Source organism: Schistocerca piceifrons, chromosome 2, assembly GCF_021461385.2.
Source record: "Schistocerca piceifrons isolate TAMUIC-IGC-003096 chromosome 2, iqSchPice1.1, whole genome shotgun sequence".
In the NCBI taxonomy this organism is placed as follows: domain Eukaryota; kingdom Metazoa; phylum Arthropoda; class Insecta; order Orthoptera; family Acrididae; genus Schistocerca; species Schistocerca piceifrons.
The window spans coordinates 879126537-879152417 of record NC_060139.1 but is presented as its reverse complement, the minus strand read 5'-3'; the positions used below and the strand labels follow the sequence as shown (position 1 = coordinate 879152417).

The 25881-nt window shown below is 42.2% G+C and overlaps 1 protein-coding gene across 1 annotated transcript in view; it reads right to left on the bottom strand.

The window, feature by feature from the left end:
• LOC124777328 (glutathione S-transferase D7-like) overlaps positions 1-25881 on the bottom strand; it is a 95195-nt gene that overhangs the window by 52803 nt on the left and 16511 nt on the right. The window contains exons 2-4 of the mRNA XM_047252687.1: positions 10099-10288; positions 3509-3567; positions 1082-1223 (exon numbers count right to left, since the gene is read on the bottom strand). Coding sequence (XP_047108643.1) covers positions 1082-1223; positions 3509-3567; positions 10099-10251 — 354 coding nt within the window. The 5' untranslated portion in view covers positions 10252-10288. The remainder of the gene's footprint in view (positions 1-1081; positions 1224-3508; positions 3568-10098; positions 10289-25881) is intronic.

Genomic DNA, 25881 nt, shown 5'->3' with positions numbered 1-25881 from the left:
AATATTTAACATTTTCTTACAGCTTCCAGCAGTGCCTGCAGACTATATCATGTTATTCAGTACATTTCTCAGTTTGATTTGGAAGGTGCTGTGCCACATGTTCCATGCGTCCGCAAAAATATAAAGAATAACTGTGTTATGACTATCATTTTCACATTTTGTGGCAAGGTCTGCTCTGTAAAACCAAAGCAATATTTTACATTTTTACACTGAGATTAAGAGAACGCGGGCTAGTCGCGCGCCTATTCTAATTAACAGTATTCAAAAATCCACTGCATAACGTAAATAACATTCAGTGCTGTAACGATCATCTGAATTTCATTACTGACTTTTCTGAATACGATGCAAGGTAGTGAGTTCAGATACAGTTTTCTTTCTTTCTTGATTACGTTACAGTAGCGAGTGAATGTTCCCCACATGTTTATCCAGAGCAGATGTGGAAAAGCAATAATTTGATCCACGGTGTGCCACATTTATGATAAGGTGTTTATTCCCTCTCCCACTCCATGTCTGAACTTAACATATGTGTGCTAGTGTGACTCATACAGCCAAAGTGAAATATTTAGTCAACATTACTCGAAGTTATTTGCTTTTATGAAGAAAGAATTACTAAGTAAAGACAGTGTAATAACATTGAATCAAAACCATAGCTACTTGTAACAAATAATTTTGTGTACTGCCATCAGCTCAGAATTTCAGTTTTATATCAGTCTGAACATTGCAAATCCAAACTTTAAAATCGTAAAGCAAAGTTACTAGTTACCATGTACCAACTTACTTGCTGCTACACATATATAATCATATCTAAATAAATAAAACCACCAGCGGAGTAAAATTAACTCCAGTAGTAAAAAAGTGAGAGGTGGAGTAAGGGAGACGGAATAGTAGGGATTGAACAACATCTCAAAAAAGGACTTTTCTGTTTCTTATGGTTACCTGAACATAGTGTGCGTTGTACTCAAGTTGGGTAGGTTAAGAAGAAACATTAAGCATTAAAACATTTCTCTGATTTTTGTTAATTCAGTCTCTAAACTTTTCGGACTGATGGGGTATGACTGGTATTTCTATTTGTAGTACTTACGAAATACTGGTTAATACGCTGCTGCAGAGTTGCGCTGTCAAAGTAGAGCAGCTGGTCGACAACGGCTCTGCGCTTCGGGTCCCTCGGGTATAGAGAGTCATCTTTCGCATACTGGTCGGCCATGTAGCACAGTATGGCACCGCTGAAAGCAGGGAACAGATACAGATTGCAGTGCTGCTGAAACTTCTCTCCATACACTAGCGGCTCAATTATACAACAAAGAATAAGTTCTTCAATAAGTTACACAAAATTCATAACACAAAGCTGTATTTGGTTCTTTTATTGGCCACAAATCATCATCTGGTAGGTGTGCCATCGAAACTGGAACGTGAGTCGCAAACGTGACTACAATCAAAAAAATAAAACGTAAATGACAAGACGTAATTACGAGACTCGAACAAAAACATTTTACATATTACGAGACTCGAACAAAAACACTTTACATATTACGAATACAGCTACTGGCACATTTATTGATGAAGCTCCAATAAACACGGGTCCACAAATCAACTGTTACCGAGGTATTGCATTAATTAGAGTTGGGAACCACCTGTAAACGCCCCTGGATACCGCCGTGTTTACGTTGGTTTCTCAAGGTTTTGGATCGACTATCTGTTACTTTACGCGTGCGCAACCACTACCCTTTCCCCCTCCGTGCACTGTGCCGTGGCGGCCTCACAATCAGTTACGACTTGCACTTCATGTATGGCAGAGCGAATGGCAGGCAGTGCCCTTGAGGCTGCACGATTGTATGAAGAAGCTTTTCTTCTCCGCAGACAGCCCGACAGGCGTACATTTAGCCGGTCATGTCAGTGCGTTAGAGAAACCGAGAGTTTTCGCACACCAGTACGAGAAGGTCGACGCATATGCTTAACACCCGGTGTTAAGGAGCCACGTCACGGTCTGCGCGGCCCTTCCCGCCGGAGGTTCGGGTCCTCCCTCGGGCATGGTTGTGTGAGTTGTTCTTAGCATAAGCTAGATTAAGTGGTGTAGGGACCGATGACCTAAGCAGTTTGCTCCCTTAGGAATTGAAACACACATTTGAACATTTGAACCCGATGTTGAAGAAAAGGTGCGCATTGTACACAAACGTTCGAGTACTTCGAAAAGAAGGACTGCTATCCAAGGGCGACAGAAGAGTGTGTGGCGGGTTTTAATCGGCAAGTACTCTATCTATATCATCTCCAGCGAGTGCAATCCCTCAACAATACAGATTTCCCTCATAGAGAGAATTCTGCCAAGGACTGCAACAACAGTGTACACTGAATTCCCTGTTTGTAAGCAGTATCCTGTTCACGGGTGAGGCTGAATTTACATTCTGGCCGATGTCAGTCCTAATGCAGCACACGCATCACGACGTCAGCAGCGTTGATCGTTGAACGTCTGGGCCGCCGGTGTGGCTGAGCGGTTCTAGGCGCTTCATTCTGGAACCGCTATGGTCGCAGGTTCCAATCCTGCCTCAGGCATGGATGTGTGTGATGTCCTTAGGTTAGTTAGATTTAAAAAAATGGTTCAAATGGCTCTGAGCACTATGTGACTTAACTTCTGAGGTCATCAGTCCCCTATAACTTAGAACTACTTAAATCTAACTAACCTAAGGACGTCACACACATCCATGCCCGAAGCAGGATTCGAACCTGCGACAGCAGCGGTCGCGCGGTTCCAGACTGAAGCGCCTAGGACCGCTCGGCCAATCCGGTCGGCCCCATATCGTTTCCAGTTATTATTTCGTAAACGCAGTACGGGGATCACACCCTAACAACGAAAAAAAAACCTTTAACGTAACACCACCTGCACCGTACTTTACCTATTTCACAGCACGTGATGGCAGGTGACATTATCCATAAATCCGCCAACCCAAACCCTTCCTTCGGATTATCGCAGGGCACAGCATGATCGTCACTCCAGCCCCCTACGCACAGTCACTGTGTTGGCTGGACTGCTGGCTGGAACTCACGAGTGATTCCCTCCGTTATTTCATGCGATTTTTAGAGCCACCCACCGCAATGCAAGGCGGTTCCTGTCCACCATTACGTGAGGTCTGCCTCGTTTTACTTGAGTTGTTGCTGTTCCTTTGCGCTTCCACTTCCCAGTCGCATCACCAGCGGTCAACTTGGGCAGTCTTAGAAGGTCAGAAATATCTCTGATGTGTCTGTTAATTTGGTGACATCGAATGACTAGAACACGTTCGAAGTCACTGAGCAATACTGGCCTACCTATTCTGCTGTTATTGCTTCTCTGCTGACAACACAATGCTCCTTTTATACTAGCCGGTCCACCTTTCGTGACGTCTTGTGATCAATTCCGCATCACACAAGTGTCTACGGATAGTTTTGCTCAGATTGTATTTTGTGGCCTTGGTAATTTGATTTCATATGCTGTCATTTTGCATTGTGAAAAACGGAAGGGATTTGAATATTGACTTACCTTTCCCACAAAATGAAACCATTGTCATCTAATGTTGGAACGGTGTGCTGCGGATTTAACTGAAACGAAAGATTGGAAATTGTGCATTGTTAGAATAAAACACATCATACTTGTTTTATACGGTTCATTCATTATGGTAAAATAGTTGATTAAAGACGACATCACCTAAGTAAAGCAATAGCTGAAAAGTTTTGAAGAGTACAATAAATTTGAAACAGTTGCTTTTGACACTGTGCCGGCGACTTAAGAGCAGTATTGTTGACGACTGCTTACTATATGTATTCTACACACATCAAAAAAAGTTTTGCATCACCTAAGTTCCGAGAGTTCCGCAACCTGTAAAGAAAATTGGAATAGAGATCAACATAAACATCATTTCCGCCCTTTTTATTGCTCATGAAAGCCACACATTGCATACGATACAGCGAGACCTTCAGAGGTGGTGGTCCAGATTGCTGTACACGCCGGTACCTCCAATACACAGTGGCACGTGCTCTTGCACTGATGCATGCCTGTATTCGTCGTGGCATACTATCCACAAGTTCATCAAGGCACTGTTGGTCCAGATTGTCCCACTCATCAACGGCCATTCGGCGTAGATCACTCAGAGTGGTTGGTGGGTCACGTCGTCCATAAACAGCCCTTTTCAATCCATCCCAGGCATGTTCGATGGAGAACATGCTGGCCACTCTAGTCGAGCGATGTCGTTATCCTGAAGGAAGTCATTTACAAGATATGCACGATGGGGTCGCGAATTGTCTTCCACGAATACGAATGCCTCGCCAATATCCTGCCGATATGGTTGCACTATCGGTCGGAGGATGGCATTTACGTAACGTACTGCCGCTACGGCGCCTTCCATGACCACCGCCGGCGTACTTCGACCCCACATAATGCCACCCCAAAACAGCAACGCGTTCAGCCTACCGGGTTGCCTCCAAACACGACGATTGTCTGGTTGAAGGCATATGTGACTCATCGGTGAAGAGAACGTGATGCCAATCCTGAGCAGTCCATTCGGCATGTTGTTGGACCCATCTGTACCGCGCTGCATGGTGTCTTGGTTTGGACCTCGCCATGGACGTCGGGAGTGAAATTGCGCATCATGCGACTTATTGCGCACAGTTTGAGTCATAACACGATGTCCAGTGGCTGCACGATAAGCATTATTCAACATGGTGACGTTGCTGTCAGGGTTTCTCCGAGCCATAATCCATTGGTAGCGGTCATCCACTGCAGTAGTAGCCCTTGGGCGGCCTGACCGAGGCATGTTATCGTCAATTCCTGTCTCTCTGTATCTCCTCCATGTCCGAACAACATCGCTTTGGTTCACTGCAAGACGCCTGGACACTTCCCTTGCTGAGAGCCCTTCCTGGCACATAGTAACAATGCGGATGCGATCGAACCACGGTATTGACTGAGTGGAATGACTGGAACTGATCGGCTGTCGGACCCTCTCCGTTTAATAGGCCCTGCTCATGCGTGGTTGTTTACATCCTTGGGCGGGTTCAGTGAAGTCTCTGAACAGTCAAAGGGACTGTGTCTGTGATACAATATCCTAGTCAACATGTATCTTCAGGAGTTCTGGGAACTGGGGAGATGCAAAACTTTTTTTGGTGTGTGTATATACTTATTTAGTTAATGTCACTGTAAAACAAGATTTGCATTATCTAAAATGACCTAAGAAGCCGTCTCAGGGCGGTGATTTTTGATCGTGTGGATAGAACGTGTATCAAACTGAAATACAACGTTTTGTGCATAAGTATAGAACCTTCAGCCTGACTGTACGCCTGATGGCATTTCCAATGTTTTCTGCAGTAATTACTATATTTCTTTCTCCATATCTATCAATGGACCAATTACAAAATAAACATTGGAATATTTGTACACTATATGTAACATATTAATAAAGTCATTCGTTCTCCTGACGGGGTGTTATATTCAGACCAGCTTTATTTTCAACGTTTTCTGTAGAAGTATAGCCTTAGTTATGTATTTTAAGTAACGGAGGAACGATATAGTTTTGAGAGGAACAGTTATGTTTGTTAATTGTAGGTTGCGGCCACTGTCGGTGCTGCATGTCGGTGCTTAAATACCCTCATCGGAGTAGTGCTAAGCTGCATATACGCTGCAACAACGCCCTCAATCGAAAGCTTTTGTTCGCGTTTTGAAAATGCAGTGCAGGATTTTTGTTGATGAACATTACGTGAAATTAGTGAATTATAAATACTGTTTGGAAGATTCTTTGGACTTCATTTTACATACACTTAGACATAGTTTTCCCAATGCCTTGTAGCATATCAGGCATTATATTTCCTCCAGTAAACTCGATCAGCTGCCAAATTTTCAGTTTGTTCACAGTTCATGTCCATGTTGAAGATGCTTTGAGAAAGTCCGTTTCTAGGTGTTCCTCTGCTTCCGTGTCCAGATGTTGGTTTCCATAACAGTGCTAATTTAGGGATTCTTCCATCTGTCATGTGTAGAACATGACACGCATGTGTCAGTCTCATTTCAGCAACCATTTTGTGCAGTCTGCGTAGACCACTTCTTGTCACTACTTCATCGTTTGAAAGTGGTCACGATAACTGACCATTAAAATTCGCCTCAAGCATCGATGGTGAAAAAGTTGAGCTCGCGTGCCGATTTTGCTGACATGTTCCAGGTCTCACATGCAAATACGGCTATTGGTAGCGTGATAGAAGAGTACAGTCGAAGCTTTGGACATACTTACAGAATCTGATTACCACATGGACTGCATTTATTCGAAGACTGAGGAAGCTTTCCTAATTCTGCTGTTGATATGTGCATCTACGTCTCCATTATTGCAGATAAGGCTCTGAGATATGGAAATTGGTCAATTTTCATGCGGCATAATTTGAGTAGACATATACACATTTTATGCACAGTGTTTTCGTTTTATTACTGTTCATTTTTGCCCTGCAAAACTGACTATCCTATCCAGCTTGAGAGTCATTTATTGTAAGCTTTGTGCAAGAAGAACGACGTCATCACGGAAATGTAGATCCGTAAACCTAGTTTGGTCATTCAAACGTGTTCTCATGTTGGAGTTTTCCATAGTTTTTTCTCATTATGAAATCTACGACAAATATGAAAAGGAATGGCGACAAAATATATCCCTATCTGACGCCTGTCAAAATGCAAAAAAGGGGGTAGGGATGAGTTTTATATATATATATATATATATATATATATATATATATATATATATATATATATAAAATACACAGTCATATGCATATTTAGGGCCATAAATAGGCAGTTTGGTTGATTATCCGTTTCACATGTCCGGGTATTTTGAATATAAGGCCTGTATTTCATAGACGTTTCACCTGAGGCAGAACTTAGATTTATTCAAACGCTCAGGAACGAGAGACTGGAACAAATAGTTTGGAGCTAATTATACCAAGTAACGGAAACGTCACATGCTGCTGATTCTGTCTGCATCTAGCGGGTGGTTATAATTAAAGAGCATCTACTCACAGAGGTCCAGCCTCGGCTGTTATTGTAAATCAGCGAAATTTGGTAATTAGATGTTTTAATGCGTTAGTGCGCAATCGATTTACGCTGGAAAAAAATTTGTTCCAGTTTTTGCCACCAGTTGTAAATCAGGCTGTGTGAATACAAGAAAGATGAAGAAATGTTTCCATATGCAGTGGATTAGGAGCAGACGCGAGAAAAAATGTCAAACGACTGCCGCTTACACAGTTTGTTCGCTATGAGCGCCGGAGACGTCAGTGAGATGTTGCATCTTTAAAACGACGTGATCGACAGTTACTCACAGCAGTTCTGGTAGAATCTGAGCAAAATGTTGTATACTGGCCTTCAGATCAGGTAGAGATCGAATGTGTCCCTGGTAAACGCATTCTCTTAGATATTCCCAGAGACAAAAGTCTCATCGATTCATATCAGGTGATCTCGCAGGCTATGAATCTGGAAAACCTCTGGAGATAACATGTTCGTGGAAGATCGCATTAAGAAAATCTTTCACTAGGCGTGCGACATGAGGCGTTACGCCACCTTGCCTGAAAACAGGCGTTTCCACAGAGTTGCTTTCTTCCAAAGGAGGAATCACATACTTTACAGGGAGGTCTCGAAAACGTGGATCCGTGCCGCAAGGTGAAAACATATCTTTGACATTGCATCAGTTTGGGGTGATCTGAAAGTTGTATTATTCTGGAAGAATCAAATTTGTCAAAATCGCCAGCAATTCTTTTTATTACTGTCACCGTTTTCGAGAGATCTACGCTGTCATAATCGGATCTTGTAACATTATTAATTGTACGTGCTTGTTGCAATGGTGAAAGTCACATAGTGAAATTGCGTCTAATAAACCGTGGCAGGGAACATCAGCATGTCACAAAGTAACCCACAGTGAAAACATGGTCCATGTTGTACTGATGTCTCAGTATAGGAGCGTATGCACAACATGCTGTATGTTTCAGCTGTGTGTTACCTTCTTTGTGACATGCTGATGTTCCCCGCTGCGTTTTATTTGACACAATATCACTATGTGACTTCTAATATTTTAACAAGCATTTGCAATTAATAATGTTACAAAATCCGATGATGATGGCGTAGATCTCTCGAAATTGCTCGTAGTAATAAAAATGATTGCTAGCGGTCCTGGCTAACTTGACTCTTCAGGGATAATAGAAAGCGAAAACAAACTTCAGAGCATTGCTGTGTGTCCTGAGGTTTCAGTTGCTGCGCCACGGGGACCAGTGTAAAATAGACCACGAAACGTTTCTTACTGTTGACCATGGGATGTACAATTCTCGTGACAATACACGGACAGTAGCACTACCCGGGACACGTGTTGCATGTTCAGTTACAGCAACAACAACCTCGTAAATAACTTCCTTCGGAACAGGACGCCTTCCTCTTCTAGGAGCCACACAAAACTCACCCGTATTTTCGAATTTCATTATCACCTTCTTTAAACTATTTAATGACCTCAGCTCTCTCCTCGGACTTTTCAGTCTTTCAGTGCAGCACTGTAACTGCTGCCGTTCAATTAAAAGCATTTCACTAACACTCTCTTCTCGATAGACATATCGGTCACTCATGTTATGCCCTGTGAAATGACAGTACGGATAGTACACAGTGCACAGCGCCAGATTTGCACCTGGTGGCCAAAACTAGAACTAATTTTTTTCCAGCATAAATCGGTTCTGCATCAATGCATTAGCATATCTGTTAAGTTTCGCTGCTATACGGTAATTACAGTCCAAACTGAGCCTCCATGAGTAGCTGCACTTTATTTATAAACACACAGTACATCATAAATGGTTTATGCACACTGAAAAACTGGCGTCATATTCCTTAGAATGCACCCGCTGTCACTTTTTGTTTCTGTGGAACACTTGTTGTAGGGTGTGATGTGTTCTTTTAGTGAAACATTCCTGGAACCGAACGGACATGAACGAAGATTGCGTGATATTTGTGTATTCTGGTCAGAAGTCGACGGTGTGGTACACTGGGAACGCGTTTCAAAAATCTAGGAGGACGGAATGGACCTGTTCATGCGCATTGCATAATTCGCACTGATTAATAACCAAAAATACTAGTCGAGCTCATTGTAAAGATCTGTTCAGAACACTGGGCGTTTTAACTGCTCCATGTGAATACATTTACCAGTCAGTTGTACACATCAAAAATAACATTGGTAATTACCGCACAAACAGCTCTGTCCATGACCATGCAACAAGAGACAGACTCAACTTACATCTACCAAGAAAAAATAAACATAAAACTCAAAACAGCATTTTCTACCACGGAATAAAACTGTACAAAAATTACCGATAGAGATTAAAGAAATTGCCAAAATACACTTGTTTAAAAAGGCAGCTAAAAAGTACCTGTTATGGAATACATTTTATACATTGAAGGATTACTTAGCTAAAGCAGAGAAGGAGTTTGATAAAAATGTTATACAAATAAATAATAATAGTAATGATTATAAAATATCCAACATTACACATAACATCTTCACTTTATGTACTTTTCCTTCTAGTTTTTCCTTTCTGGAAATACTTACCCCCAAGCTATGCATCGTACAATATTAACACCTCTTCCTCTTTTTGAGCTCAACATCTCACACATTATGGAGGGATGCTGACTCAGTTTTTCAGGATAGCAAATGGGAAGTTACGGAACAGAAAATGGCCCAGAGATCACTAGTGTGAGTGTCTGTGTGTGTGTGTGTGTGTGTAGTGAGTGAAGTGTTATGAAGCAATGTGTGTATGTGTGTGCAGTGACTGATAGTGAGATATGAGTGAACAATTTGTCATTACATTGTTAAATAAGTTATTTGTAAAAAAAAAGTATTGTATGCCAGGAGTAAATCTAATGATTGTCTCTAACTGGAAGTCTGTAAATATGTGTGTATGCGAATTAGCTTATTTTAAATTGCTCTAAATTTGCAAATACTTTGATATGTCCTGTACCCTTGTAAAAAGAGATCTACGGATGTATTAAGCTACTACTACTACTACTATTATGTCGAGTCCACTCTCAGTATTTGCCGAGTCAGTGGAGGAGAACGTGAAACGTGAAGTGGACGGCGTCACCTTGATGAAGGCGGCGTCGAGTTGCTCGCCGGCCAGTACGTTGAGCTCGCGCAGTACGATACGCAGCCCCAGGGCGCGCGCCAGAAGCAGCACTGAGCGGCACGGTGGGCTGGCCGCCATGTAGTACAGCAGTGGGGGTGCCTGTGGCGCCATCGTCTTCGCCGTCGCCGGCGGCTGCTTCGTCGCCTCCCTGCGGGCAACGGTGCACATGGGCGTATTCCAGGGGGGGTGGCTCTGTCTCCATTTTCCGAGTACACAATTTCCAATACTTAATTTCAGCCCAAATATTTATCAATATTACGCAAGCAGTCAAAACTCAGACTACCTCCTAATGCTATTTGAGCGGCTCAGGTAACACAGTGGTAAGAACCACTGCCGTGAATTTTGAGTTGTAGGTCAAACGGCGCTACCTATGAGCAGGAGAATGTAATACACCGGGTCAAAAGCTCTAATTTCAGTCCGCCTAAATCAGGGTTGCCTTGTACGAAAACATAATGCCAAGTGATAGGTAAAATGGCTGACTAAGAGGTATCAGATATATCCTTGTACGTTTTCAAAGATTATAGCCACTTTTGAAGACTTTCAAGGAAACGAAGATGTTCTGAGTCATCCTATTATCTCCGACCAGGAGCTGAGTGCATCCCCACTGACTCAGATGATTCGGAGATATGTAAATTTGCAAATCTGTCGTACTTAGAATGTTTCAAGAACAAAATGGTATGCTTGTACATACCATTCAGTTCCTGAAATGTACGGAATATGAGGCTATTATTGAATAGCTGATGTCGACAATTTGATGATGTGTGTATGCATACTTCTTCGTTCATATTCCTCCAAGTAATAATAATAATAATAATAATAATAATAATAAAGTTGCGGTGCATAAGTTACACTAACGGCCATTAAAATTGCTACACCAAGAGGAAATGCAAATGATAAACGGCTATTCATTGGACAAATATATTATACCAGAACTGAAATGTGATTACATTTTCACGCAGTTTTGGTGCATAGATCCTGAGAAATCAGTACCCAGAACAAACACCTCTGGCCGTAATAACGGCCTTGATACGCCTGGGCATTTAGTCAAACAGAGTTTGGATGGCGTGTACAGGTACAGCTGCCCATGTAGCTCCAACACGATACCACAGTTCATCAAGAGTAGTCACTGACGTATTGTGACGAGCCAGATGCTCGGCCACCAATGACCAGACGTTTTCAATTAGTGAGAGATCTGGAGAATGTGTTGGCCAGGGCAGCAGTCAAACGTTTTCTGTATTCAAAAAGGCTCGTACAAGACCTGCAACGCGCGGTCGTGCATTATCCTGTTGAATTGTAGAGTTTCGCTGGGATCGAATGAAGGGTAGAGCTACGGGTCGTAACGCATCTGAAATGTGACGTCAACTGTTCAAAGTGCCGTCAGTGCGAACAAGAGGTGACCGAGACGTGTAACCGATGGCACCCCATACCATCATGCCGGGTGATACGCCAGTATGGCGATGACGAATACACGCTTCCAACGAGCGTTCACCGCGATGTCGCCAAACACGGGTGCGACCATCATGACACTGTAAACAGAACCTGGATTCATCCGAAAAAATGACGTTTTGCCATTTGTGCACCCAGGTTCGTCGTTGAGTACACCATCGCAGGCGCTCCTGTCTGTGATGCAGCGTCAAGGGTAACCGCAGCCATGGTTCAAAAATGGCTCTGAGTACTATGGAACTAAACTTCTGAGGTCATCAGTCCCCTAGAATTTAGAACTACTTAAACCTAACTAACCTAAGGACATCACACACATCCATGCCCGAGACAGGATTAGAACCTGCGACAGTAGCGGTCGCGCGGTTCCAGACTGTAGCGCCTAGAACCGCTCGGTCACCCCGGCCGGCTTACTGTGTGCCGGACCGAGCAGCCATGGTCTCCGAGCTGATAGTCCGTGCTGCTGCAAACGTCCTCGAACTGTTCGTGCACATGGTTGATGTCTTGCAGACGTCCCCATCTGTTGACTCAGGGATCGAGGCTTGGCTGCACGATCCGTTACAGCCATGCGGATAAGATGCCTGTCATCTCGACTGCTACTGATGCGAGACCGTTGGGATCCAGCACGGCGTTCCGTATTACTCTCCTCAACCACCGATTCCATATTCAGCTAATAGTCATTCGATCTCGACCAACGCGAGCAGCAATGTCGCGATACGATGAATCACAATCGCGATAGGCTACAATCCGACCTTTAGCAAAGTCGGAAACGTGATGGTAGACATTTCTCCTCCTTACACGAGGCAATACAGCAACGTTTCATCAGGCAACGCCGGTCAACTGCTGTTTGTGTATGAGAAATCGGTTGGAAACTTTCCTCATGCCAGCACGTTGTAGGTGTCGCCAACGGCGCCAACCTTGTGTGAATGTTCTGATAAGCTAATCATTTGCATATAACAGTATCTTCTCCTGTCGGTTAAATTTTGCGTCTGTAGCACGTCATCTTCGTGGTTTAGTAATTCTAATGGTCGGTAGTGTATTTGAGCGGCTCAAGTAACACAATGGTAAGCGTCAATGCCGTGAATTTTGAGTTATAGGTCAAACGGCGCTACCTATGACCAGGAGAATGTAATAAACCGGACAAAAGCTCTAATTTCACTCCTCTTAAATCAGCGTAGCCTTGTGCGGAAACATAATGGCAAGCGATAGGTAAAATGGGTGACTAAGAGGTATCAGAGATATCCTTGTACGTTTTCAAAGATTATAGCCACTTTTGACGAGTTGTAGGAAACCGAAGATGTACTGAGTCACCCTGATATCTGACCAGGATCCTGAGAATATCCCCACTGACTCAGATGATGCGGAGATATGTAAATTTGAAAATCTGTCGTACTTGGAATGTTTCAAGAACAAAATGGTGTGCTTGTACATACGATTCTGTTCCTGAAATGTACGGAATATGAGGCTTTTATTGAATAGCTGCTGTCGAAGATTTGATTATGTGTGTATGCATACTTCTTCGTTCATATTCCTCCAAGTAATAATAATAATAATAATAATAATAATAAAGTGGCGGTGCATAAGTTAGTAGTGTTTTCCGTAAGTTTAATAAAGACAACAGATATACATAACTGAGACGTTAGTCATCAATTATGTATTCTTCTTCACTATTTCCAACAGTCTAACAATGCTGCAGTAAGTTTTAGATTCTGCGACTGTAGATATCACGGGGTTTTGAGGCGAAGAATTCGTCGAACCATGAGGAAATTCCTTGGCGATTGTTCGATAGAGAGCGGAAAATGTGAAAATCTGGGGGCCGTGGTCTACGTCTGCCATCGACAATACTGTATGCCGAGGAACATGGGATACTAGTCGTGCAGGCTATGAGGGGGCGCGCGCGTTGTCACTGGTCAGTTACTTATCGTCAGATAGACAACGCGGCCGCCTCTTTGTGTTAGGAATGCATTGGGAGATGTGAGAAATGCGAAGGCACCGTATTAAGTGCGAAAATACAAAGCTGCCAGGAAGGTAGAGCAGACACCTGCGTTAATGAGGAATCCAGGTATTTCATAGAATATTTCCTGTGTGGGGGGGGGGGGGGGGAGGGGCGAAGGGGTGAGGGAAATATTTGAACTTTCAACACGCCCTCTCAACTTCCCCTTCCGTTACACCCACGCCAGGATACCCATGTTCCCCCGTGGACAGTGATACCGCCCTAGAAAAAGTTTAACATGAAGTTTTTCGTGTTGTAACGCTTAGACAAAAATTTCTCGATTAAGTGGCCACATCAAATTCAAACAAAATTCTAAGCTTTCGTTGACTGCTTTCTTCATCGTCTTCAGGGGCTATGTCTAACTATGGTAAACTGCCGAGGCTCTCCCATTTATGCCCTGAAGACGGCATTCGATTGGCAGGATTTCATCATGATAACGTCATGGAGATGCCGATTCTTCAGGAGGTAACCTCTTCAACCACAAAATACGTTTGTACTCGCTGTTTAGCATCATTTGCAGCCCGTCATTCATATCAGATGGAAAACTGTGTGAAGTCTTCCTCTGTGATCTTTCTTTATCAAGTGCGCTCTTTCATACATTACTAACTGCGCAGTCGGCGTCTTTATGGAAGTTGCTATCAGATATTCTAGTTTCCACCGTTTACTTAATCGCAGTCCCCGTAGTTCGAATCCTGAGGCAGAATCCTTGTTTTATCAAACATAGTGTTGTTTATTAGACTGTTATTGGCCACCAGTGATTTTTCAAAATTTTTGTGACGATATTCAGCACGGTGTTCGGCGTTCCGCATAGACTGCCCCACGTCACTGCTGCCACACTCGCAACAGAACATTACAAATAACTGGTAATCTTAGGCCGGTCTTATCTTTACCACGTCACAACATTTCTTCAATTTTCTGGTCCCTCGCAGTTTAAAACTCTACCTGTTTTGCTCGTTGTTGCATCTCAGAATGGATGCCGCGCTATGTGGTGGCCCTACTGGTTTGGTTGAACGGCGTCGTGTCCTCGACAGCGTAGACCTAATGACACGGACTGAATTCCCGTCCACTCTGAACACTGTCGTCAGATGATTAACTGTAGACTTTCAGAATGACAGGACATAGAAATTATCGCTTCCGGGGGGTGCCAATGTGTCAGGAACAAAATGGCACACGGAGAGGAATAACGGAATGCCGTGTCATCATTCGTGGGTGTAACAGGGCGATAGGTAAGTGATACACGCTTTCTTCTGACCTAGGAGCTCATACTTCGTCACACCTCAATAGGCCTGTTCAGCTTATTAGAGAGTTTATACGATATTCGATAAAACACACATCACGCAATAAGCTGATGACAAAAATATAGAATGTGCAAGATAATGTTGAACGTTAGTACTTGTGATGTCACACTGTCAAGCCAAAAATTTAAATTTGTTAGATATTGTCGTGGCCTCTGAAATATGTGGTCCCATGTCAAAAACGATACCTCACGGCGGAACCACAAGTGAGGACAGTCGCTACCTGACGCAGCAACGAATAAAAGACGTCGGAGTAGACAACCCTAAAGAAGTTGCACACGCCGTCGCTATCGGAAGCTTACTTGCATCAGAGCGCAGCGCAGCTCACTCACTCTAATCATTGCCTGCTACGACAGCACAGTCGTAGGACAGATCCAGCTGCGACCTGTCAGACGTATTAGTCAGAACTGTGTAGCAAAGAGCATAGTCACTTGTACATTGAGATGCATTGTATTAAGTGATAACAGTTACAGCCTTCGGCGACAGTAACAAATACGTAGCGGTATTCCTGTGGATACGAATTGTTTCCAAGCATTTTAGATTGTTCAGATCAAAATGAAGTGGTCCGGTATTTTGTGTACAGTTGCAGTATCCGCTCGACCTCTTCCAGAAGTAAATCTAGGCTTGCTACGATACCCCCTGCAGTGTCGATGAGGATTCTCAAGTGTGTTTTCTTTTTTTCGTCCGGCAATACAGATACTAAGAACGAAAATTTGAATATTACTTTTTTTTGTGTTCCTGAGAGGCGACCGAGAAATAAAGAGAATATTTTTCCCATCATCTGCGGTTCAGTAAGTTACAAATTAACAGCATTTTTTAAAAAGCACCTATATTAAACGCTACTTCATTCTAGGACATATGTAGACTGAAATGATTAACGTGACGTGGGAGTGCAGCAAATAAGGCAGTTGCAGCAGCGGAATCAGTCCACTTTATCGAATTCCGACATAAACTTCAAACACCAACGGAAATCGAGTCATTTACCGACTTGCAAAGCAGCGTCATAGATTAGTGGCCGGCCGGGGTGGCCGAGCGGTTCTAGGCGCTACAGTCTGGAACTGCCTGACTGCTACAGTCGCAGGTTCGAATCCTGCCCCGGGCATGGATGTGTGTGGTATCCTTAGGTTAGTTAGGTTTAATTAGTTCTAAGTTCTAGGGGGCTGATGACTTCAGAAGTTAAGTCCCATAGTGCTCAGAGCCATTTGAACCATGGATTAGTGAAGCAGCGGACATACAAAAATTATGGGGAATCAGATTTATTAAAAATAGGAAGTAAGTAACATAGTAATGATTGCAATACTTTGAGAAAATTTGCACTGATCACATGCTCCAATTCCAGTGTCAAGCTGTACAGGGACCCATTACACTAATCACCAAGGAGGCGGTTGCACAAAACGAAAAATGGAAACGCGGCGAGACCAAAAATTTTACCTGCATATTTTTCGAAATAAAAGCACTGGGATTCAGCTGAATGGCTGACAGATTTCTTCAACAAAATTACTGAAGAGGGAAGGACATCAGCTGATTGGACATGTTGCACAATAGTTCAAACAGCCCTAATTTGGAAGCATAAGGGTAGCCCAGCTGTATGTAGCAACTATCGCCCAATAAAGATTCTATCTTCGAATCCATTATCGACCAGCAGAAAAATGCTTCTGTCGTACCACAAAAAAGGCAAATATGCTCCAGTTTAAAACACTGACTGAAAAGGGAGATAGCAGCTCTCTCATTCTAACTTCCTCGTCATCTTTAAAAATTTTCCTAAAAATTTTGGTATGCACACGTATTCGAGCTTTTTTATGCTGAGAGAGAAGGAAAAGTAATAAATACTGGAAGGTAGAAGACAGTGGTTGTGGTATAGAAAGAGCGAATGAGGCAATGGCAGTCCGAAAGATAGAGCGTTGGCACATAGTTGACAGGGACAGAACAGTTCTAGGGAAAGAGTGAAGGAGACAGTGCCAGTGGGAGAGGAATGCAGAGAAGGTGAAAATGGAAGCGGTTGAGAGCCAGTGTAAATGAGAGGCACAGTCTATGGCAACGACAACGAGCAAGAGACAGATAGCGAGAACAGACAGCAGGAATGGGAAGGAATAAATGAGATACTAGCAGTAAGAGAGAGCAAGAGGAAAACAGTGACAGTGAGAGGAGGCAATAGTAGTAGTAGTTTTGGTAAACATAAATTTCTAGTGCAGCTCATGATACATAGAAGATGTCTTTTAACAAATATCTGAAAGCTATGTGAGCTATTTCTAGCTCCAACTACCACACCGCGTTCAAAGTCTGTAATTCCCGTCGTGTGGTCTTAATCACGTCGGAAACTTTCTCACGTGAATCAGACGAATACAAACTCGTATAAGCGATTCTACCGCCATGTGTTTGTAGGCATATCGCTATTCCATGACTTTTGTCACTTCAGTGTATGGCGACCTACGTCTCCAGACACATGAAACTGGCATCATCACTGAGCTAAATTCTATGAAAAAAAAAACGGCTTCCTCTAGGATCCGCTCCAAGTTATTGCAAAAATCAGAACGAAACTTATGGCCCCGAGTAGTCAGCCCCTGTTGCAACGGGAGCCAATATGGCTTTATACGGAGATATTTATATACCGGGTGATCAAAAAGTCAGTATAAATTTAAAACTGAATAAATCACGGAATATTGTAGATAGAGAGGTACAAATTGACACACATGCTTGGAATGACATGGGGTTTTATTAGAAAAAAAAAAAATTCAAAAATTCAAAAAATGTCCGACAGATGGCGCTTCATCTGACCAGAATAGCAATAATTAGCACAACAAAGTAAGACAAAGCAAAGATGATGTTCTTTACAGCGAAACCCTTCCGTCTCCTCTAGACCTCTTGTGTTATTGATAACCTTCCCTTTTACAACAAACTATGTAACCTTTTCTTAGGATTTATATCTCTTGCTTAATAATACCAAATGAAATCTTCCCTTTGAAATTTATTCTCTTTCTCTATCTTCGGATACAAATTTAATTGCTGCTTATTAAAAATGATTTTCTGATTATTTCGACGAAACATAGAATGTGTCGTCGTCGTGGCCCTCAGTCGTTATCTGCAATAACCCAAAACTGTTCCTTACCTTTTTTACTGTTACTGGATCGCCATCTGACTGCTACATCGAACTGCGACATGAATATACTTGCTCTGTTTTACTATACTCTATTAGCTGCTGGTGGGCTTTCATAATAAGTGGCTGTATTTACTAACAAAGCTGACGTTATTCTTTAATAGCAAATCTGACGTTATTAATTAATTAATTTGACTGAAGTTACGTAATTCATAGTTAAACTTTTTCTTGACAACAATAAAATTTTGCAAAGTTTTACGTTGATGGTTTTTGGGATGGATTATAATTAGAAATGCAATATTGCTGGCAGAAGTTAATTGATGTGTCGACAGAAGTGCCGACACAGTGTTATTTTGAGGGGGCCGATAGGCACGCTATCTAACGCAGACGGGCGTGAATTCTGGAACATGATAACTATTGAATGGTAGCAAGAAAAGTACGTAGCTGCTTTATACTTAACTTTATTCGTTGATGAATACAGCGTTCTTCTGGAGACATTTATACTATAACTCTCAAAGTAGGTAAGGCTAATGGCGCCTTGCTAGGTCGTAGTCATGGACTTAGCAGAAGGCTATTCTAACTGTCTCTCGGCAAATGAGAGGAAGGCTTCGTCCGTATTGTCGCTAGCAATGTCGTCGTACAACTGGGGCGAGTGCTCGTCCGTATCTCGAGACCTGCCTTGTGGTGGCGCTAGGTCTGCGATCACACAGTGGCGACACGCGGGTCCGACATGTACTAAATGGACCGCGGCCGATTTGAGCTACCACCTAGCAAGTGTGGTGTCTGGCGGTGACACCACATTAATTATATTCTGAATGAAGTGATTTTACAGACGTTCAAATGGGACTTTCTTTTTACAATAATCTTACAATTAGCAATGCGCAAACATACCTTCAGTAGTCTTGAGTTTCTCAAAAAATTAATTCAATAATATTAGTTCCTCTTATTATAATAGTTAGCTGATGTCTCTGTACAACCGTTTATAATCTCTTGCAAATCATAGCTAGTGGCTGGCAGGTACAATGCTCCTCTCAACCTCCGGCTTCAGACCTGCTACCGACTAGCTTCACTTCTCGCTTACTACTGACTTCCTACGAACGATAAAGTGCCGTTTCTCCCGCCAGCGATGCTTTCTGGTGCAGACAATCCCTGCTACCATTACAAAATGTATCAATGTGCGGTCTTCCCCGATCTTTTCTTAAAATGTATTTGTACGCTGTTTCTCCCGCCCTTTTTAAAATTATATCAACAATACTTCGGTGCAGATATTCCCTGCTACCACAATTATTTCCAACATGACAAATATTAATTATTGCTACTTAATCCTATTAATAAAATATAAACGTCTTTCATAAATTGTGGTTTGACAATAGACGAAAGAAATATACACGTCTTACAACAGGAAATGCTCAATTTGTCCACCGTCATTCCTCAACAATAGCTGTAGTTGAGGAATAATGTTGTGAACAGCACTGTAAAGTATGTCCGAAGTTATGGTGAGGCATTGGAGTCGGATGTTGTCTTTCAGCATCCCTAGAGATGTCGGTCGATCATGATACACTTGCGACTTCAGGTAACCCCAAAGCCAATAATCGCACGGAATGAGGTCTGGAGACCTGGGAGGCCAAGCATGACGAAAGTGGCGACTGAGCACACGATCATCACCAAACGACGCGCGCAAGAGATCTTTCACGCGTCTAGCAATATGGGGTGGTTCTAATGAAACCCCGTGTCATTCCAAGCATGTGTGTCAATTTATACCTCTGTATCTACCGTGATCTAGGGGTAGCCTCTTTGATCCATAATCAAAACGTTTTCGGTCCCGGTTTCGATCCCCGCCACTGCGTAAATTTTGATAAATAATCAGCATTGGCGGCCGAAGACTTCCGGCATAAGAAGTCAGCCTCATTCTGCCAACGGCCTTGTGAAAGAGAGCGGAGGAGCGGATAGAGGTTCAGGGCACTCTCTTGTCCTAGGGGTGGGAAATTGCCTCTAAAGGTGGAAGAATCAGCAATGATCAACGACATGAGGATGCAGAAGGCAATGGAAACCACTGCATTAAAGACACGTAACGTGAATCCACAGGACATGTGGCCTGTAATTGAAGAAGTGTCATGATGATCTCTCCATTGGCAAAAGATTCCGGAATAGTCCCCCATTCGGATCTCCAGGAGGGGACTGCCAAGGGGGAGGTTACCATGAGAAAAAGATTGAATAATCAACGAAAGGATAACGTTCTACGAGTCGGGGCGTGGAATGTCAGAAGCTTGAACGTGGTAGGGACACTAGAAAATCTGAAAAGGGAAATGCAAAGGCTCAATATAGATATAGTAGGGGTCAGTGAAGTGAAGTGGAAGGAAGACAAGGATTTCTGGTCAGATGAGTATCGGGTAATATCAACAGCAGCAGAAAATGGTATAACAGGTGTAGGATTCGTTATGAATAGGAAGGTAGGGCAGAGGGTGTGTTACTGTGAACAGTTCAGTGACCGGGTTGTTCTAATCAGAATCGACAGCAGACCAACACCGACAACGATAGTTCAGGTATACATGCCGACGTCGCAAGCTGAAGATGAACAGATAGAGAAAGTGTATGAGGATATTGAAAGGGTAATGCAGTATGTAAAGGGGGACGAACATCTAATAGTCATGGGCGACTGGAATGCAGTTGTAGGGGAAGGAGTAGAAGAAAAGATTACAGGAGAATATGGGCTTGGGACAAGGAATGAAAGAGGAGAAAGACTAATTGAGTTCTGTAACAAGTTTCAGCTAGTAATAGCGAATACCCTGTTCAAGAATCACAAGAGGAGGAGGTATACTTGGAAAAGGCCGGGAGATACGGGAAGATTTCAATTAGATTACATCATGGTCAGACAGAGATTCCGAAATCAGATACTGGACTGTAAGGCGTACCCAGGAGCAGATATAGACTCAGATCACAATATAGTAGTGATGAAGAGTAGGCTGAAGTTTAAGACATTAGTCAGGAAGAATCAATACGCAAAGAAGTGGGATACGGAAGTACTAAGGAATGACGAGATACGTTTGAAGTTCCCTAACGCTATAGATACAGCAATATGGAATAGCGCAGTAGGCAGTACAGGTGAAGAGGAATGGACATCTCTAAAAAGGGCCATCACAAAAGTTGGGAAGGAAAACATTGGTACCAAGAAGGTAGCTGCGAAGAAACCATGGGTAACAGAAGAAATACTTCAGTTGATTGATGAAAGGAGGAAGTACAAACATGTTCCGGGAAAATCAGGAATACAGAAATACAAGTCGCTGAGGAATGAAATAAATAGGAAGTGCAGGGAAGCTAAGACGAAATGGCTGCAGGAAAAATGTGAAGACATCGAAAAAGATATGATTGTCGGAAGGACAGACTCAGCATACAGGGAAGTCAAAACAACCTTTGGTGACATTAAAAGCAACGGTGGTAACATTAAGAGTGCAACGGGAATTCCACTGTTAAATGCAGAGGAGAGAGCAGATAGGTAGACAGAATACATTGAAAGCCTCTATGAGGGTGAAGATTTGTCTGATGTGATAGAAGAAGAAACAGGAGTCGATTTAGAAGAGATAGGGGATCCAGTATTAGAATTGGAATTTAAAAGAGCTTTGGAGGACTTAACGGTCAAATAAGGCAGAATGGATAGATAACACTCCATCAGGATATCTAAAATCATTGGGGGAAGTGGCAACAAAACGACTATTCACGTTGGTGTGCAGAATATATGAGTCTGGCGATATACCATCTGACTTTCGGAAAAGCATCATCCACACAATTCCGAAGACGGCAAGAGCTGACAAGTGCGAGAATTATAGCACAATCAGCTTAACAGCTCATGCATCGAAGCTGCTTACAAGAATTATATATAGAGGAATGGAAAAGAAAATTGAGAATGCGCTAGGTGACGATCAGTTTGGCTTTAGGAAAAGTAAAGGGACGAGAGAGGCAATTCTGACGTTACGACTAATAATGGAAGCAAGGCTAAAGAAAAATCAAGACACTTTCATAGGATTTGTCGACCTGGAAAAAGCGTTCGACAATATAAAATGGTGCAAGCTGTTCGAGATTCTGAAAAAAGTAGGGGTAAGCTATAAGGAGAGACGGGTCATATACAATATGTACAACAACCAAGAGGGAATAATGAGATTGGACGATCATGAACGAAGTGCTCGTATTAAGAAGGGTGTAAGACAAGGCTGTAGCCTTTCGCCCCTACTCTTCAATCCGTACATCGAGGAAGCAATGATGGAAATAAAAGAAAGGTTCAGGAGTGGAATTAAAATACAAGGTGAAAGGATATCAATGATACGATTCGCTGATGACATTGCTATCCTGAGTGAAAGTGAAGAAGAATTAAATGATCTGCTGAACGGAATGAACAGTCTAATGAGTACACAGTATGGTTTGAGAGTAAATCGGAGAAAGATGAAGGTAATGAGAAGTAGTAGAAATGATAACAGCGAGAAACTTAACCCTAGCATTACCAACGTATTTTTTGTTACATGTAATACCAACGGGGGGGCCTCAAAGGCCCATAAAGAATACCACAATTTATTTTATCATAAATCAAGTTTATTTACTTCTGATACCTCTAATAACAATTCAAAATGCTTAGACATTGTTTTTGTATACTGGATAATAAAAGATGTTATTATAATAGGAATAAAATGAACAAATCACGAGATTCAGTTTATATATTTTTTGGAATAATGTTTCAAAATAGTGTTTTCTTATAAAAACGACTTTTTTAATTCGATACACTACATGAAGCAAACAAAATTTACTGTCTCATTCTGCAACGCATTTTTCACACAACACTGTCTTCCTGTAGTGTTTCCCACAGACGTGTTTGTGGCACTGAGAGCAGGTAACAGTTGACTTTCCCAGCTTGTTGTACTTGATCTTTTTAGATGCAGCTTCTTGGCAGCATAGGTGGCACCGTCCACGTGTTCCTGGTTCTGCTGTTGAGGATGATGGTTCTACAGAGCAGCTGAGCTTCCGTTGTGTGATGCTTTCCATTGCCATTATTACTGGCTTCTAAAGTCCATACAAATTTTGTGCCCGTTTATCTACTTGAGATCTTATTAGTTCGAGACCTAAGTTAGTGATAAAAACTCTTCTGCGGCTTAGCAAATTCTTTTTCCAATTCGGAAAGTTGAGGAGGAAGAGTGAATATGCATTTATTGCTGCTATGTCAATGAGTGTGTAGAAGAGGGACAAAGGCCATCTTCTTGTTCCTCTCTTTGTGCTGTAGTGTCTTGCCATGTGGTCTATGGTGTCCACGCCTCCCTTTGTAAAATTATAAAAAAGATTTATGTTAGTCTTTTTTGAGTCTTCATTCAACACCCCTTCTGAGTGATAAGTTGAAAGCATCAACAGCAGTCGCTTTGGCTTCTCGCGGACTAGCGTTGATGCAAGAGTAACTGGTGGCCTCTGTGTCTGAGGGTCAGTATAAGCAAAGATGGAAGAGTGTAAACTGCGGCCAGTTGTAGTCTTCAGCTCTTCAGGTATGTGTCGTCTGTTAGACTGTAGGGTGCCAACAAGTGTGAGGTGAAAATCATTCCATAGAGTCTCAGCAAGCTCCACTGAAGTATAGTACCGATCTGTGGTAACATTACGGCCTGATTTTTCAATAGGTTTTATTAGTCTCTTTACAATTTCCATCGGTCCATTTGAATGCTGTGTATTTCCTGACTTGCCTGTATAGATGTCCATGCTGATCACATATCTAGTCTCAGAATCAGACAGCATTCGAATTAGAATGCCGTATTTTCCAGGTTTTTCTTTTAGAAACACCTTGAATGGACAGCGACCACGGAACAAAGACAACATCTCATCCACTGTTGTATGTAGACCAGGAATGAAATACAATGGAAGTGAAGAATTGAAGCTTTCAAAAATTTCCCTCATTGGAGCAAACTTGTCAGTCTGGCGACGAATTTCTCTTGTGTTCTTATCATCAAACCTCAATATTTTAGTCAATTCGAAAAATCGGGTCCGACTCATTGATCCATAGTACACTTGTCGGCCCTGAAGCAAAGACCATAAATCTTGGACAGGTATCTTATTGTCATGATTTGAACCCATGATTAGCAAGAGTCCTATATAACAAAATAACTCATCTTCATCTGTGTGCTGAATACCTAGTCGAGAAGCCTCTTCATTTGAGTGTAGTTTTATTAGATTCATAATTTGAGGTGTAAAAAAGAGCTCTATAGCCTCTTTCGGAGACACAATTCTTCCTTGTTGTCCTAGCCCCATTCTTTCTCGCACTATATTTTGTACAGAACGCCGATATTGTCGAGATGGTTTCGTAACATACTCTCGTCCACTTTTTGCAATGAATTAATCACATTCCGTATCATTATCATCTGGTGGATTGGCTTCAACCTCATCTTCATTCTCAGACGATGAATCAGTTCTAATTTCTTCCACATCATCATCCACTTCACTTTCCTCTAAATCTGATTCGTTCAAAACTTCTTCTAGCACTCTTTCAATGGAACTATCACGTAAACGATGTCTACTCATGTTGCTGGTTCAACAGCAGCAGAAACACTGAAAATAACAATGGTCCGCTTCATAATAATATGTCTGAAGGCAACAATGCCAAAATTCGTTTCATGGTAAGAATTTGAAACGAGAGACTCAACCTCGTAAATCTTTCCTTGCTATTACCAACGGGTGGGCTTCTAAGGCCCACAGAGAATTAAATCAAGTAAATGAATTTTAATTACATTTTTATTCCGAAATTCTGTAATGACTCAATAGTACATTCAATAACGAACAATTACCTTTGCTTTCAAGTTCATATATCAAAGGGTGTGGATACAACATAGAAAAACTGAGTCAGTGGGCCTACGAGGCCCCCCCGTTGATAATGCTAGGGTTAATATCAGGATTGATGGTCACGAAGTCAGTGAAGTTAAGGAATTCTACTACCTAGGCAGTAAAATAACCAATGACGGACGGAGCAAGGAGGACATCAAAAAAGGCATTTCTGGCCAAGAGAAGTCTACTAATATCAAATACCGGCCTTAATTTGAGGAAGAAATTTCTGAGGATGTACGTCTGGAGTACAGCATTGTATGGTAGTGAAACATGGACTGTGGGAAAACCGGAACAGAAGAGAATCGAAGCATTTGAGATGTGGTACTATAGACGAATGTTGAAAATTAGGTGGACTGATAAGGTAAGGAATGAGGAGGTTCTACGCCGAATCGGAGAAGATAGGAATATGTGGAAAACACTGATAAGGAGAAGGGACAGGATGATGGGACATTGTAGTGGGACGAAATTAAGCGTCACCCATCCACCAAAGTCAGTCCAGTTTGCAGGTGACTATAAGTTTAATTTAGTTTTGTTTATGTGTTTTCTTATTATTTGTAATAAATGTGAATTATCTAAAAGTTTGTATTTTTTTTATGTGTTTCATGTACGGAGAGGTCGGCGCAACGAACGGGGACAGCATCTTCGTTGCCGCGACCAGAGAGGAAATTGCTGGCCGCTATACGTCGCGGGTCGACAGCCAAGGAGCAACAGAAGATCCTGGAACCGAGTTGTTGCGTCGTGCTTCTAAAAATTAAAAATGAAGTTTTATACTCTTTTTGTACAACAATGACATCATATAGATCTTAATCTTATTGAAATGTTAGTCACTGTCTGTCAACGTTCAAGTTCACATCTGTATGTGTAGGAAGCTAATAAAATAGTGTATGCTACTAAAGTTGAAACACGTGTCTTGAAGATTTATTTATGAAGAGTTATGTGAACGGATTAATAATATATTTGACAAGATTATTGATTCAGACAGCGTTGGCCAACACTTTGAATCTAAAAAGTTTATTTAATGTGTGATTCTGATATCGATTAGATCAAGATAACGTGTGTCGATATAATTTTCTGAGGAG